General features: G+C 40.5%; 1 protein-coding gene across 5 annotated transcripts in view; it reads left to right on the top strand.

Moving 5' to 3' along the window:
• dock3 (dedicator of cytokinesis 3) overlaps window positions 1–15,729 on the top strand; it is an 889,649-nt gene that overhangs the window by 862,431 nt on the left and 11,489 nt on the right. For 4 of the 5 annotated variants that reach the window (XM_072582733.1, XM_072582732.1, XM_072582731.1 and 1 more), the window contains one exon: window positions 8,630–8,752. The exons of the other annotated variant lie outside the window; for it this stretch is intronic. In XM_072582733.1, the coding sequence (XP_072438834.1) occupies window positions 8,630–8,752 (123 nt within the window). The remainder of the gene's footprint in view (window positions 1–8,629; window positions 8,753–15,729) is intronic. 5 annotated transcript variants of the gene reach the window in all.

The raw sequence follows: 15,729 nt of genomic DNA, 5'->3' as shown, positions 1-15,729 counted from the left end.
AAAGAGACCTTGGAATGCAGATTCATAAGTTCCTTGAAAGTGGAGTCGCAGGTAGATAGGATAGTGAAGAAGGTATTTGGTATGCTTTCCTTTATTGGTCAGAGTATTGAGTACAGCAGTTGGGAGGTCATGTTGCCGCTATACAAGACATTGATTAGGCCACTGTTGGAATATTCCTATCGGAAGGATGTTGTGAAACTTGAAAGGGTTCAGAAAAGATTTACAAGAATGTTGCCGGAGTTGGAGGATTTGAGCTTTAGGGAGAGGCTGAATAGGCTGGGGCTGTTTTCCCTGGAGCTGATGGGTGACTTTATAGAGGTTTATAAAATTATGAGGAGCATGGACAGGATAAATAGACAAAGGCGCTTCCCTGGCGTGAGGAAGTTCAGAAGTAGAGGGCATAGGTTAGGGTAAGAGGGGAAAGATATAAAAGGGATCGGAGGGGCAACATTTTCATGCAGAGGGTGGTATGTGTATGGCATGAGCTGCCAGACGAAGTGGTGGAGGCTAGTAAGATTGTAGCATTTAAAAGGCATCTGGATGGGTACATGAATAGGAAGGGTTTGAAGGGATAAGGGCTGGGTGCTGTCTGGTGGGACTAGATTGGGTTGGCATGGATGGGTTGGACAGAAGGTCTGTTTCCGTGCTGTACATCTTAATGACTGAGTCCACACCGACCCTCCGAAGAGTAACCCACCCAGACCCACTCCCCTACATTTATCCCTGACTAATGCAGGTAACACTATGGGCAATTTAGCATGGCCAATTCACCTGACCTGGACATTTTTGTGACTGTTGGAGGAAACCAGAGCACCCAGAGGGGACCCATGCAGATATGGGGAGAATGTGCAAGTTCCACACAGAGTGTGGCCTGAGGTAGGAATCAAACCCGGTCCCTGGCACTGTGAGACATCAGTGCTAACCGCTGAGCCACCATGCCACTCTCAAGTTTCTCTGTTTTTCATTGTAGCTCAGTTCATCCAAGCCAGGTATCATCACAATGAATTCTGCTCCTGAGGTCAGAGTATCCTTTTTAAGGCACAGTCCTCAAAACTGAACACCAGATTGACCAGCACACTGTATAATTAGAGTAATATCTTAGTTTTATATTCTCACTCTTTTATATTCTATATCCTTTTTTATATTAATGTCATTCCAACTTTATCTGTTTACCAATTTCTAATCGCTGGAAAAGTAAACAGTTGGGTTACTTGAATTAATAGTAAAACCTATATAGAAGACAAACCTGATATAGGAGAAAATCAGGATCAAAATCCTTCTGTGGGAAAGAATATCGGAAAGATGTTGTGAAACTTGAAAGGGTTCAGAAAAGATTTACAAGGATGTTGCCAGGGTTGGAGGATTTGAGCCACAGGGAGAGGCTGAACATGCTGGGGCTGTTTTCCCTGGAGCGTCGGAGGCTGATGGGTGACCTTATAGAGATTTACAAAATTATGAGGGGCATGGATATGATAAATAGGCAAAGTCTTTTCCCTGGGGTCGGGGAGTCCAGAACTAGAGGGCATAGGTTTAGGGTGAGAGGGGAAAGATATAAAAGGGACCTAAGGGGCAACTTTTTCATGCAGAGGGTGGTACGTGTATGGAATGAGCTGCCAGAGGATGTGGTGGAGGCTAGTGAGATTGCAACATTTAAGAGGAATTTGGATGGGTATATGAATAGGAAGGGTTTGGAGGGATATGGGCCAGGTGCGACTAGATTGGGTTGGGATATCTGGTCAGCATGGACAGGTTGGACCGAAGGGTCTGTTTCCATGCTGTACATCTCTATGACTCTATAAATGGAAAACGTAATGCCTGCGCTGGTTTGATATTGGACTGAATTGAACGTGTGCGCAATGTGGGTCTGATAAACCAACAGCTACCTGCAAGTGATCAAAACATGTTGGTTATAGCTGATATAGTGTAAAATTACTCATTTATCAATGTATCTGTTTCACAGCCCTACACAATGTGTTCAGACATTGTTATTCAACAAATCTTACAACAGCAACACAGTCATGTATGGTGCAATGCTTTTCTTATACAAGTTCTTCTGAGATTCAAAATTACAAAATACTTTAAAAGCCATTCAGTTCAACATGCTGTTTCTGTTGAAACAAGCCAACAATTACCATAATTCTGTACCTTATCATTCTGTATACAAAAGAATATCCTGAAAACAGTCCTAAAAGTTATCATTTATTAGTTTGAACCAATTTCTTCTTGTCAGCATTTAACCTCTTCCATTCCCCCACACCACCAAAAAAAAGGAACCATCACCACTCTGACCTAACTTCCAGGGAGTGCCCATTTCCACCCTACTTCCAGTTTCTTGTCATTGCCATTGTTTTTTTCTGCATACTCTACAGTTTTGAGTTTAACTAAAAACCTTTCATATGGAACTTGAAAATTCTTTTGGAAATCATGTTACATTCCATGTGTACTGTGGGAAGTTTAGTCATGTATTGTTGCTGCTCATGAATTATATGTGCTGCTCACTTACCCTTCACCTACCATTATCTAGCCTCTTGTATTTTAAGTTCATTCTGTTTCCAACTGTTTCTTTCTGATTCCACCACCTCTCCTAGTTTATCGCATGCAAATTTGACCTCTCCATTTGTTTTCTCAGTTCCTGGGTTCTTTTCATTTCTCCATGTCTTGGATCTTCTCTGTGTTGAATATTGTTTACTTGATTAATGATTTTTAGAAATAATAAATGTTTACTCCAGATAATAATTCCATTATTTTTATATGCAACTGAGGAACAGGTTACAGGCCTTCATCTGTTACCATTCTAAAACATATGCATTATCTACTGATATCTCCCCATTGTACATTAACTCCCACATGATGATTACCTCATCAGTCTCCTTTCCATGTCTATTTTAACATGCCAGCTAACACTGGGGATTTCTTTCTTTCATGGTATTTTAGCTGGTTTAGGATTTACATCTCATTTGTATTGACATTGAGTTTTGTCTTGGTATGTTTCTTGAGGAAATTGTTCAGCTCTCTAAGTACTTAGAGAAGTAACTGTTTAAAGTATTTGCAGTTCTGTACCCATTCTTGGTCACAAGCTCAATTATAGCTTTTAATGTTCTAATCTCCTCTCTAATGGCCTCTCGTTACATTTACATCTGCAGGTCTTATAGAGTCATAGAGGTCCACAGCACAGAAAAAAAGGCCCTTTGGCTTATCACATCTGCGCCAGTCAAAAACAACCATCTAACTATTCTAATCCCATTTTACAGCAATAGCCTAAGATGCCTGGACATCACAAGTGTACATCTAAATAATTGTAAAATATTATGAAGGTTTCTGCCTCTACCACCCTGACAAACAGTGAGTTCCAAATTCCCACCACACATTCTGTGAAAAAACTTTTCCTCATATCTCTTCTAAGTCTCTGCACATTAACATAAATCTATGTCGTCTGGTCATTGATCCTCCCATTAAGGGGAAAAGTTTCTTTCTGTCTACCCTATGTTGATCATAGTTTCTACATCTCATCTACACATCCCCTTCCGAATCTCCTCTGCTATCAGGAAAGCAACCTCAGTCTGTCTAATCTCACTTTACATTAAAACTCTCCAGCCCAAGAATTATCCTGGTAAATCTTCTCTGCACCCTCCAGTGCTATTACATCTCTCCTATAATGTAGATCCCATAACAACTCACAACGCTCTACTTGTCGACTAATCTATATTTTATACAGTTCCAGTATAACCTGCCTGCTCTAAAACTCTAGCCCTTCAATAATAAAGACAAGCATACATGTGTTGTCTTAACTATTTTATTCACCTGCCCTGATACTATAAAGTACTCGTGTACATGCACACAAGGTCTCTCTGATCCTGGTACTTCGCAAGGTCCTATTGTTAATCATGTATTCTGTTGCCTTGTTTATTCTGCCCAAATGCATCACCTCACATTAATCCAGATTGAATTCCATTTGCCACTGATCAGCACATGCAATCTTGTAAATTTAGGCTCTCCTCCTCACCATTTATCACCCCAATTTTTGTACATCTTTAAACCTGTTGATCAATCTCCTACATTCAAGTTTAAATCATCCATATAAACCACGAACAACAAACCCCAATACTGACACCTATGGAACCCACAATGGACACAAACTTCTGGTTGAAAAAATACCCCTTAACTTTGCTTCTTACTATGCAGTCACTTGTGGATCCAATTTGCCAAATTTCCCCAGATCCCATTGGCTGTTACTTTTGCTATCGGTCTCCTGTGTGAGACCTTAACAAAAGCCTTACTGAAGTCTAAGCAATCTACACAAAAAGCATTGTCCTCATCTACATACCTGCTCACCTCTTTGAAAAATTCAAATTGGTCAGATATGACCCTCCTTTCACAAAATCATGCTGACTGTTCATGATTAATTCCCGTCTCTCCAAGTGCAGATTAATTCTGTCCTTCAGAATGGCTTCCAATGATTTCCACATTACTGCAGTTAGACTACCTATTCTCTCCCCACCACCGCGGTTAGACTATCTATTCGCTCCTTGCGGTGTTAGTTTAACTCAGTTGGCTGGACAGTTGCTTTGTGAAGCAGTTTGATGCCAACAGTATGGGTTCAATTCCTGCACTGACTGAGGTTACCATGAAGGAATCTCCTTCTCAACCTCTCCTCTCACCCTTGTTGCGCTGACCCTCAGGTTAAATCACCACCGCTCCGTCGCTATCTGAGAAAGCAGAATTATGGTCTGGTAAGACTATGGAAATATACTCTCTCCTTTGCACTTTGTGATTGCTCATTTACTTTTCACGACTTTATCTTACATTCATCACACTACTTAGTTTGAGCTTGGTTAAATTGTTTATAATCAAGCTCGAACACTGTCTCTTTTTTATTTTTATCAGTTGTATAAGGTAAAAATGACAAATAAAATCTACTCTATGTCCCCCTTTTTCATGTTCAACATTATATTTTTAAAGATATCTATTGTCTCTTTTGCTCATGTTTATTGTATTTTTCCATTCACATTTTCATCCAGCCCATTTATTTTAAATCTTTTCACAGTCACGGTCATAGAGTAGGACAACACAAACGGATCCTTCAGTCCGAATCATCCATGCCAACCAGATATCCTAATTTAATCTAGTCCCATTTGCCAGCATTTGGCATAACCTTCTTTACTACCCCATCTACCTGCGACTCCACTTTCAAGGAACTATGAGCCTGTACTCCAAGGTCTCTTTGTTCAGCAACACTACCCAGGACCTTAATCATTAAGTGTGTAAGACCTGCCCTGGTTTGTCTTTACAAATTGCAGCACCATACATTTATCTAAATTAAACTCCATTTGCCACTCCTTGTCCCATTGTCCAATCTGATCAAGATCCCATTGTACTCTTCTTCGCCAGTAACCTTGTTTGCTGTCCACTACATCTCCAATTTTGATGTCACCTGCAACTTACTAATCACACCTCGTATAAATCATTTGAATGTGAGTATAGAAGTTCTTTGAGTTTAGCTCCTTTAAAAGTTATATATCTAGTTCCTGGTCTTTGCAATAATTAGGTCCAGAGTCTTATTAAGTTTGATCAGATCATACCATCTCCCAGTGATGCTTTGATTTCCATTTCCTGTAATTTGGCTGGATCATTTATGAATGAATTTATGAATCATTTATGAATTCAGGAGTCACCAGTGAACACTGCCTCTGGTTTCATTTACATTCTTGGTCATGATGCAAAGATGCATAACTTTTACCAACTCTATTTATAATTTTATTGGGTTAACTGAAATCTGCCATTATAATAACTTCCCTGTTCTTGCACAGCCTTTTCATCAACATATAATTCCTGTCATCCTTATGGTAGCCTCTGTGTATGTACCAAATACTTAACACTAACCTAGATATTTTCACATTGTAGGTTTTTTGATTCGTTATGAATAGTAGATTAGATTAGATTACTTACAGTGTGGAAACAGGCCCTTCGGCCCAACAAGTCCACACCGACCCGCCGAAGCACACCCACCCAGACCCATTCCCCTATATTTACCCCTGCACCTAACACCACAGGCAATTTAGCATGGCCAATTCACCTAACCTGCACATTTTTGGACTGTGGGAGGAAACCGGAGCACCCGGAGGAAACCCACGCAGAGAATGTGCAAACTCCACAGTCGCCTGAGGCGGGAATTGAACCCGGGTCTCTGGCGTTGTGAGGTAGCAGTGCTAACTGCTGTGCCACCATGCTGTCCATGGTATGAACTAGCTAGTTATTTCTGTAACTTACTTCCTTACATAGGATTATTCGTTTATTTTCCTGTTTTGCCATTGTCTTATTGATCTTTCTAAATACACAAGTCTCCTGTATTTTAAATTGATTTACAACTTTTCAATTTATCCTCGTTTCTGATTTCCCATTACATCCTAGTTTTTTATTCATTCATTCATGTGGGTGTCTTTGGCTAGGCCAGTATTTTATTATCCATCCCACATTACCCAGAGGGCAGTTAAGAATCAGCCATGTTGATGTGGGTCTGGAATCATATGTAGGCCAGACTGCTAAGGACATCAGATCTCTTTCCCTGAAGGACATTAGTGAACTAGATAGTTTTTACCACAATTGACAATGGTTATACGGTCACTACTAGGCTAGCTTGTCAATTCTAGATTTTTCTGTTTATTGAATTTAGATTTCACTGTTTGCCATGGGGGGATTCAAGCTCGTGTCCGCAGAGCATTATCCTAGGTTTCTGGATTACTAGTCCAGTGATATTACTACTATGCCCTCCTCTCTCTCTGCCTCCCTCCCTTCCTCTCTCTGTCTGTATGTCTCTCTTCGTCCCTCCCTCCCCCACACCTAAACAACATGTCCTTCTCAAAAAGAAGTCTGTCCTCTTTCACACATAGTGGACAATACCTCACCTCAAAGGGTGATTGGTCCTAGCCATCTATAATTGAAGAAATAGATCAAGATGCCTGATTACTTCAGTTTTACCACCTCATCTTAAAACTCAAGACTGGTGCTTAGCACTATCCCAAACACCACAGCCGAGTCTCGCGCATTACTGTTTGTGATAATACGTAATTTCACAGTAAGCAAAATTAATTCAGTTCCAAATATACAATTTGACCACTTACTGTAGACTGTGACCATCTAGGTTCATATGTACGAAGCAGTGAGAGAGACTATGTGGATTTGATGTCATTTTGAAAGGGGAGGAAATCTTGCGCATTTTTCAGTTCCTTAAATATTACAATTTGATCAAAATTCAACACCTAACCGCATTGCCCAGTGTGATAGTGAGCATTTACAACTGATCTCAGGAAGGTTACCAGTTGGCCTGGGTATTCTGGGTTAAAGCAAACATCCAGAAGTTTCTGTTCCTCAATATTATTGAAAAACCAGGACCATCGAAAAATGCCTGTGTTTGGATGCTATGTGAATATGGACAAAATCAGACTCGACCTACTTCCTCCTACAACAATCTGCTCAGATATTATCTGGGCAGTCCCCAGGTTGCAAATGGGTTCCACTCAAGTCCATTTGCAAGTCAGAACACAAGGCTGGACAATGTAAAATATCTGTTCTTAAGTATAGGAAGCATTCGTATGTTGGACCTTTGAAATGACACCCAGTACAGGATTGCATTCATACATTGGTATTCATAAATTCGTTAATAAACCAGGACCGCCGTATCATGAATTACAGGAAATTGGGAACTTATTCAACTGGAGAAGACTGCCGGAGAACCTTTTTACTCCAGTGAATACAGATACTGTTGTCGTTACTGTTTTGCACTAATGCCACTTCATTGTTTTGATCTTAATTATTCTTCTTGCCATTCATCATAGATTTTCATCAACCTATGTAAATTTATCTGGTGCATCTGAAAGTATCTGTACCGTCAAAGGACATGTCCAGTTTTCCCCTGGAGAACATAAAGTAGTGTTTCAGGTTTACTTCTCGCCTCTTATTCATCATGGCTAATAGTGAATTGATGCTTGTTTTACCAAGTAGGTTTAACTTGATCAAACCAGGATGCTCCAACGGACTGGGAAGGTCATGAGCACAGTGAACTGAGTCATGTACGTCTGGGTCCTGTTAGCTTTCTTTGTTGTGCATCACAGTTAAATAAAGTTAAAGGATGTGTCAGGTCTTTTCATTGTCTATATGAAAGGGGCAGCACGGTGGCTCTGTGGTTAGCACTGTTGCCTCACTCCTGCCTCAGGCTCAGTCTTTGTGGACCTTCTCCCAGTGTCTGCGTGGGTTCCCTCCGGGTGCTCTGGTTTCCTTTCACAATCACAAAGATTTGCAGGTCAGGTAAATTGGCCATGTTAAATTGCCCATCAGTGTTCAGGGCTGTGTAGCTTAGGTGTATTAATCTGGGATAAATGTAGAGCAGGGGAATGGGTCTGGGTGGGTTACTCTTCGGAGGGTTGATGTGGACTTGTTGAGCCGAAGGGTCTGTTCCAACCCTGTAGGGATTCTATGTTCTATATCAGCAAGTTCTTTCCCATCCATCAGGAATACGTGGTTCCTAGTTTTTTTTTTCATTTCCACTGCATTTACCTTTCATTTTCCTGCACCAGACTTTATTGCATACCAGTTCAGGTACTTGTTGACTGACATTGGTTTCACTATGTTTCAGCGGTGCCAGCAGCTCCCAGTAGCTGGAGTTTAGACAGTGGAACCAGGGACACAATACCATTCCTCTCAGCACATGTGGGCACAGTAGTGGCACCCCCAGTACCACCTCGATCATTGCCACCTGGTAAGTAGAAATCCAAGCCCCTTTGTTGGATTGGCCTGGTAGAGGAAAGTTAGCTCAATGTTAGCTATAAGTGATGGGTAGGAGAATAATGTTACTACAAATTGCTCTTGTTACTTATGTAGAAACACAGAAAATTCAGGGCCAGTAACCATCATGCCTGTGCCAGATGATCCAACCTAAGTTCACTTTTCAGCTCTTGGTCAAAAGTCCTGTAGATAACAGCGCTTCACATGCATATCCAAGTGCTTTTCTGACTTTTACTACACCCATTATGGAGGGAAATAAATTCTCAACTTTCCTTTAATTTTTCTACCAAATATGTTAAATCTGAGCCTATTTATATTTTGAATGATTGCATACCCCTCCCACTCATGAATGTCAATGCTACCACACTTCAAAGAGTTATAGAAGACCTCTGAAACACTTTCTAAACCCTCTCCTGTAATATCAGCCACTTGAGAGTTGAGAAAACAGAGCCCTGTGAAGGAGATGGTTTTTAGCTGTCTGGACACAATGTCAAATTGATTAAAATTGATTTTGCAATTTTGCCTGAATGCTGGTGAAGCTGGCTTCACAGAAGAACACTAGTGTTTGTATTATGACCATCCCATTGAATCTAGAGATTGCAACATAAGCATTGCTTGATAGAATCACTTCAGCACTTGAACATATTCCTGAGTAGTTCAGGTCTCACTACAGTGCAAGAGTGGGGTAATGACAACCACTTTTCACATTAGAATTGACTCAAGAGTTCTTTGTTGTGAAACACTGACTACTTGGTGTATAGAAGGTTGAACTCGTGCAGCTAATCTGATGATGGTGCTCCTAATTAATGGTGGATTTTTGAGAGAGATTTTTGCCAAGATGTATAAAGTGCTGAAATAATCCAGAGTTTCTCCTTCTATATGGGAAGTGGCATATTTGGCTGATCGGTTCTCGATTGATAGGAGTTTGTTTTAATATTCCTGAAGAAGGGCTTATGCCCGAAACGTCGATTCTCCTGCTCCCTTGGATGCTGCGCTTTTCCAGCAACACATTTTCAGCCTTGTTTTAACAATATTCAAGAACATACTGGAGTTTCTACTGTGCAGAATTGAAGAGATTAAAAATGATTTACAAATCTGGTGCAGAGTGGACAATGGCATTGTAGTTAATTGCAAACTGTGGATCATGTATAATTGTGGTGGTTAGTTCAGTTTTGGCATAGAGGAGTTTGAGGTTAAATAGTTTTCCATCTACATGGTAGTTAATGTTGACATCAGAGGACAGTTGTTCTTAGATAAGGTGAATAATCACTGTCAAATAAAGTTTTTTTGTCCTTGGAAAGTGGGTGTCGCTGGCATGGCCAACATTTATTTCTCATCCCTAATTGCCCAGACAGCAGTTAAGAGTCAACCCCATTTCTATAGTGAGTAACATGAGGGCTATCATGCAGCCTTGTTTGTCCTCGTCGATTATGTGAAAACATTCCCTCCAAGCTGCTCTTAGGTTCCAGATGCTGCTGCTGCACATGGACCTTAGAGGCCCACACAGCTAGAAAGAAAATTAAAAGGAATGCACCTCTTCCACTAAACGAGACTTTATCTCCACTTCCATCTGGCCCTATCTGGCATTTTCTCCATGGGTCTTTTAAAAATTTTAACGATGGTGTTCCACTGCAGATGTCACCTTTCTTGGGTTTAGACCAGAATGGTGTTGGAAAAGCACAGCAGGCTAGGCAGCATCCGAGGAACATGAAAATTGTCGTCTCGGGCAAAAGCCCTTATCAGGAAATTTCTTGGCCCATTGCGGTGTTGTTTTATATCTATTACTCTATCTTCTGCCCTTTTAACTCCTTTCTAAAGCATGTGGCTTGACTTTATCTGAATAAATATAATGGCCATTCCTGAGTTCTTAAAACTTACAAGTAGGGTTTCTGAACCTCTCAGTTCCCACCATCTTAGTCACTTCCTGCAAGTTTAAGTCAAGTAACCCTTCTTTAACCACTGGAGTTTGCTGCCTCTGGTATAGCTTCTGAACCTATTTTGATTCCTACCTTTCCTGCCAGTTGCTGCAGGCTTTCTCCAGTCTTCTCAGTTTTTCCGAGCTGTCCTTTTCTGTTTGAGATGTACATTGTGCCATCAGCCAAATCAATCCCCAATAAAGTACCTATCCTTGGCAATGGTAACCTTAGGCTACCACAACTGTCACCAGTTTTATAACAAGTTCACTGTTTTTTGTGAAGTACCATCAAAGGATCTTTGGCAAATTCCTGTAGTGCATCTTCTAAATGGTATGCATTGCTGCTACTGGGTGTCAATGGTGGACGGAGTGGATGCTTGTGAATCTGGTGCCAAGCATACTACTCTGTCCTGGACGTTGTCAAGCTTCTTGAGTGTTGTTGGACTTGCGGTCATCTAGGCAAGTGGACACAGAGACAGACTTGTACAGCATAAAAACAGACCCGCCCAACATATTCCAGCACACTTCTGACTTGTGCCTTCTAAATGGTGGAAATGGTTTGTGGAGGCAGGAGATGAATTACTTCCTAGCTTCTGACCTTTCTTGTAGGCATAGTATTTATATGGCTAGTCCATTATTAGTTTCTGGTTACAATAAGGTTAATTTGAAAAGGATCCCTTCACCTTCTGGATGCCCTTCTTCCAGACCAATGGATTAATGGTTTAAAAGGAATCAATGTAATCAGGCTTTCTTGACTGAACAAAAGAATCAGTTTATTAGTTATTAAACACATAGTTCTTATTCTTAATGTGTGTCTGAGTCCAAAAGGAGTTAAGAGTTTAAAAAATGATGTACAGATCAATTTCTGTGTCATTTGTGTAAAGTAGGTAATAGCATGTTGTGTTAATTTCAGGATTCTTGGCCGAGCAGATTGATTTTGTCCTGTTTCCTTTCAATCGTGGCTAGCGCACCCAGAAGGAGAGCTGTTTTTCTCTCTCTCTCTACCTACAGTCCAAAGATGTTTAATTAGCTGTTCTCAACCCTACAGCCTTCACAGCACAATCACACACATATTAGGATGTCAGGCCACCAACATACGCAGACCAGAGTGGAAGCTCACTTATAACTCTATTTTTTGTATGTCCTGAGAACAGCAAAACACAAATATGTCTGTAGGAACATAAGAAATAGGAGCAAGAGTAGACCTTTGAATCTTAAAACCTGCCCCAACCTTCAACAAGTTCATGGTTGATCTGCCCTGCAGCTCAACTCTCCTTTTGTGCCAGCTCAGCATAGGCTCCAACAATTCTCTGAGGTAGAGAATTCAAGACATTCACTACCCTCTGGGAGAAGAAATTCCTTTGCATCTCAACTTTAAATAAGTGTTGCCTTACCTGTCAACCCCACTCAGAATTTTGAATGTTTCAATAAGATCATCCCTCATTCTTGTAAACTTTAACAAATAAAGGCCTAACCTGTTTAGCCATTTATGACAAATCAAGTGGGGCAGCACAGTGACTCAGTGATCAGCACTGTTGCCTCACAGCACCAGGGACTCTGGTTCAGGTTCCAGACTCAGGTGACTGTCTGTGTGGAGTTTGCACATTCTCCAGTGTCCGCCTGGGTCTCCTCCCACAGTCCAAAGATGTGTAGGTTAGGTGAATTGGCTATGCTAAATTGCCCATAGTATTCAGGGATGTGTAGGTTAGATGCATTAGTCAGGGGTAATGTAAATAGGGTAAGGGAATGGGTATAGATGGGATACTCTTCAGAGGGTCAGTATGGACTCGTTGGGCCAAATGGCCTGTTTCTACACTGTATGGATTCTATTCTATTCAGTCCCTTCATCCCAGGAATCAGCATGGTGAATCTCTTTTGAGCAGCCTCCTGTTTTCAAATACAGGGACCAAAACTGTACACAGTACTCTATGTGCAACGTCACCAATAACTTGTACAGTTTTAACAACAGTCTCTTGTTTTTAAACTTAATTCCATAGCAACAAAAACCAAAACTCCATTTGCCTTCCTAATTATATTCTGAATTTACTTTCCAAATTTTTGTGTTTCATTCATAAAAATACATAGATCCCCAGAGCACTGCACACTTTTTTTTGGAATCTTTCACCACATAACTAATTGTCTGCCTTTTAATTCTTCCAATCAAAGCATATGACCTTACACTTGACTACACTAAACTCGACCTGCTAAGTTTTTGCCCACTAACTCACCCTATCTATTTTTTCTTGTAGATTCCTGACATCTTCATGATGTATTGTCTAATCTCAAATTTGGATACATTACACTCTGGTCCCTCCTTCAAGTCTTTAATGTAGATAATAAATAAATGAAGCGCTTGGCACTCCATCTGTCTTACCAACCTGAATAAGACACATTAATCCCAACTCTCTGCTTTGTCAATTAACCAACCTTCAATTCATGCCAATACCCCAATACCATGAGCTAAGAGAAAGCAAGGACTGCAGATGCTGGAGACTAGAGTCGAGACCGTGTTGTTAGAAAAGCACAGCAGGTCAGGCAGCATCAGAGGAGCAGGAGAATCGACATTTCGGGCATAAACCCTTCATCAGGAAGAAGGAAAAAAAACTAGCAAATTTGTCAAACATGAATTCCATTCCACAAAACCATGATCTCATTAATGATATTAAAATAATCTCCTATCAATTTCATTAATATGGACTCTCTAGCATTTTCCCAACAACTGTTAGGTAAACTGGTCTGTTGTTTCCTCCTTTCTGACTAAATCAAAATGGATTTGGAAAGGAAATAAAGCACTGTATAGAAGAGCCCTTTATTTCTTTTATACTCAAATGCTTTCACATACAAATAAGCAACATTTCTGCCACCAAAATCACTTTGATTTTGTTTTTTTTTGAACATCTTAATTTTTTTTAATCAACCTGTTCAGTGATGTTATTATACACTTCTAGAATCGGTGGGACTTGAACTCAGGTCTCCTGACTCAGACATAGGGATACTACCATTGCACGACTTTTTTTAAATTATTAACCCATGTTTCTAATCAACCTGTTCATGGATGTTAACACAAACCTCTGGAGCATGTAGGGCTTTTATCCAGGCCTCCCTGCTCCAAGGCACACTGCTAGTTCACCACTTTTTTTTAAATCAAACTGATCAGAGAGGTTATTAGATATCTCTGGTGCAGGTGGGATTTGAACCTGGACCTCCTGGTTCAAGGCCAAGGACACCACAAATACACAAGACGGCCCCTCATCAATGCACCACTAAAGAGCTCAGGTGATGAATGCCAGCTGGGCAGGCCATTGCCTGTTGCCAAGGGAATTCGTATTCAATCTCCACAAAGATATTAATTAGTGATTCCCCTTTGGCCTTGTAGGGGTTATTACACAAGATAACGACATCTTTGTAATATCTATCAAATCATATCCATATTTCTGCTGACAGATCATTTGTTACAAATACCATGTATATTCAGTTAAAGAGCCTCTAGCTTTGACTTTTTATTATTTCTGCTGCACTCTGCACATATTTTGTACTCTCAAGTTTTGATTATCATTTGCCTTTTCAGTAATGTGCACTTATGTTTTCTTGTTTCTATTTGATTTGCTAACCAACTCAGCACTGCAGATGGTAGAATCTGAATTCAATAAAAATCTTAATTTAAGGTCTGATGATGACAATGAAACCATTGCTGATTGTTGGGAAAAGCCATCTGCTTCACTAATGTTTTCTAGGGAAAATAACTGCCATCCTTACTTAGTCTGACTTACATGTGATTTCAGACCCACAGCAATATGATTGACTCTTAACTGCCTTCTGGAATTAGGGAGGAGCAATAAATACTGACCTAGTCAGTGAGATACACATTCCATGGATGTATTAAAAAGAAACCTTATCTGTAATACAAATCATATAATTCACCGGGTCACCTGTCAAGAATGGTTCAAATAAAGCCTGTGCCAAAGGAACAACTCTTCCTTTCCACTTTATTGGTGTCAGTGTCCCATGAATCAGAACCCATTTCTTCCACACCAATCTTTGAGCCACATATTTACTTCTCTATCTTTATCTATCCTAAGCCAATGTGCATGTGATATGGGTATTAATCTGGAGATTACTACCATGTGTTTTATATTTTAATTTAGTTCCAAACAGTTTATAATCCCTCAGCAGAATCTCTTTGGTAGGTCATTGGTACTTACGTGGACCGTGATATCAGGATCCTTCCCTGCCACTCATGTTCCTTTTCAGCCCAGAAGAGATGTCCTGAACCTTGGCACCAGTTAGCAACAAAGTCTTCGGGACTGTCTGTCTTTGTTGCAGACAACAGCATCTATTCCCCTAACTATGCCATTTCCTGTAACTCCTCACTTTTTCTTTCCTCACCCCATCCACTTGAATAGTGCTGTGGATCATGCCACTATGGTCAGTTCGGTCATCTTCCCTGTTTTGTTTGTGCCCTTGTCCATATCGGGAGCAAGAACCTATTAGGTCCTTGTACCTATTAGGCAAGGGGTTGGCTGAGGCTTCTCCATAGCTAAATTTTGAATCCTAAAGCCTGCCTCACTACAGTCACATCCCTATGTCCTTGACCACAGACCAAATTTTACACAATTAATCTAAAGGGAATGACTGCCTCCTGGAACCAACATTCAGGGAACTCTCCTGATGTCACAATGCAGATTCCAGCTCATCAACTCTGAACTGAAATTCCTCAAGCAACCCTTCTGAGGAAATATCACCTGAGCCAAAACATTAACACTGATTTCTCTTCACAGATGCTGCCAGACCTGCTGAGTTTTTCCAGCAATTTTTGTTTTTGTTTCAGCAGCTGCTACAGTTGTGGTTACTGTGAAGTCCGCTGGCATTCACCAGCTCCAGATACTACAGCTGCAATACATTTCCTGTTCAGCCATCTCTATTCAATCCAATTAATTAATTTCATTGTTAAATATTTTACGTTTCGTCAGTACTCTTCAGCTATAATAACATCTCCTTACTTAAACAAAATGACCAATTGAAAGATCTAGCAGAGA

This window comes from Chiloscyllium punctatum, chromosome 12, assembly GCF_047496795.1.
Source record: "Chiloscyllium punctatum isolate Juve2018m chromosome 12, sChiPun1.3, whole genome shotgun sequence".
In the NCBI taxonomy this organism is placed as follows: Eukaryota; Metazoa; Chordata; class Chondrichthyes; order Orectolobiformes; family Hemiscylliidae; genus Chiloscyllium; species Chiloscyllium punctatum.
This window is presented reverse-complemented; position numbering and strand designations above follow the sequence as displayed.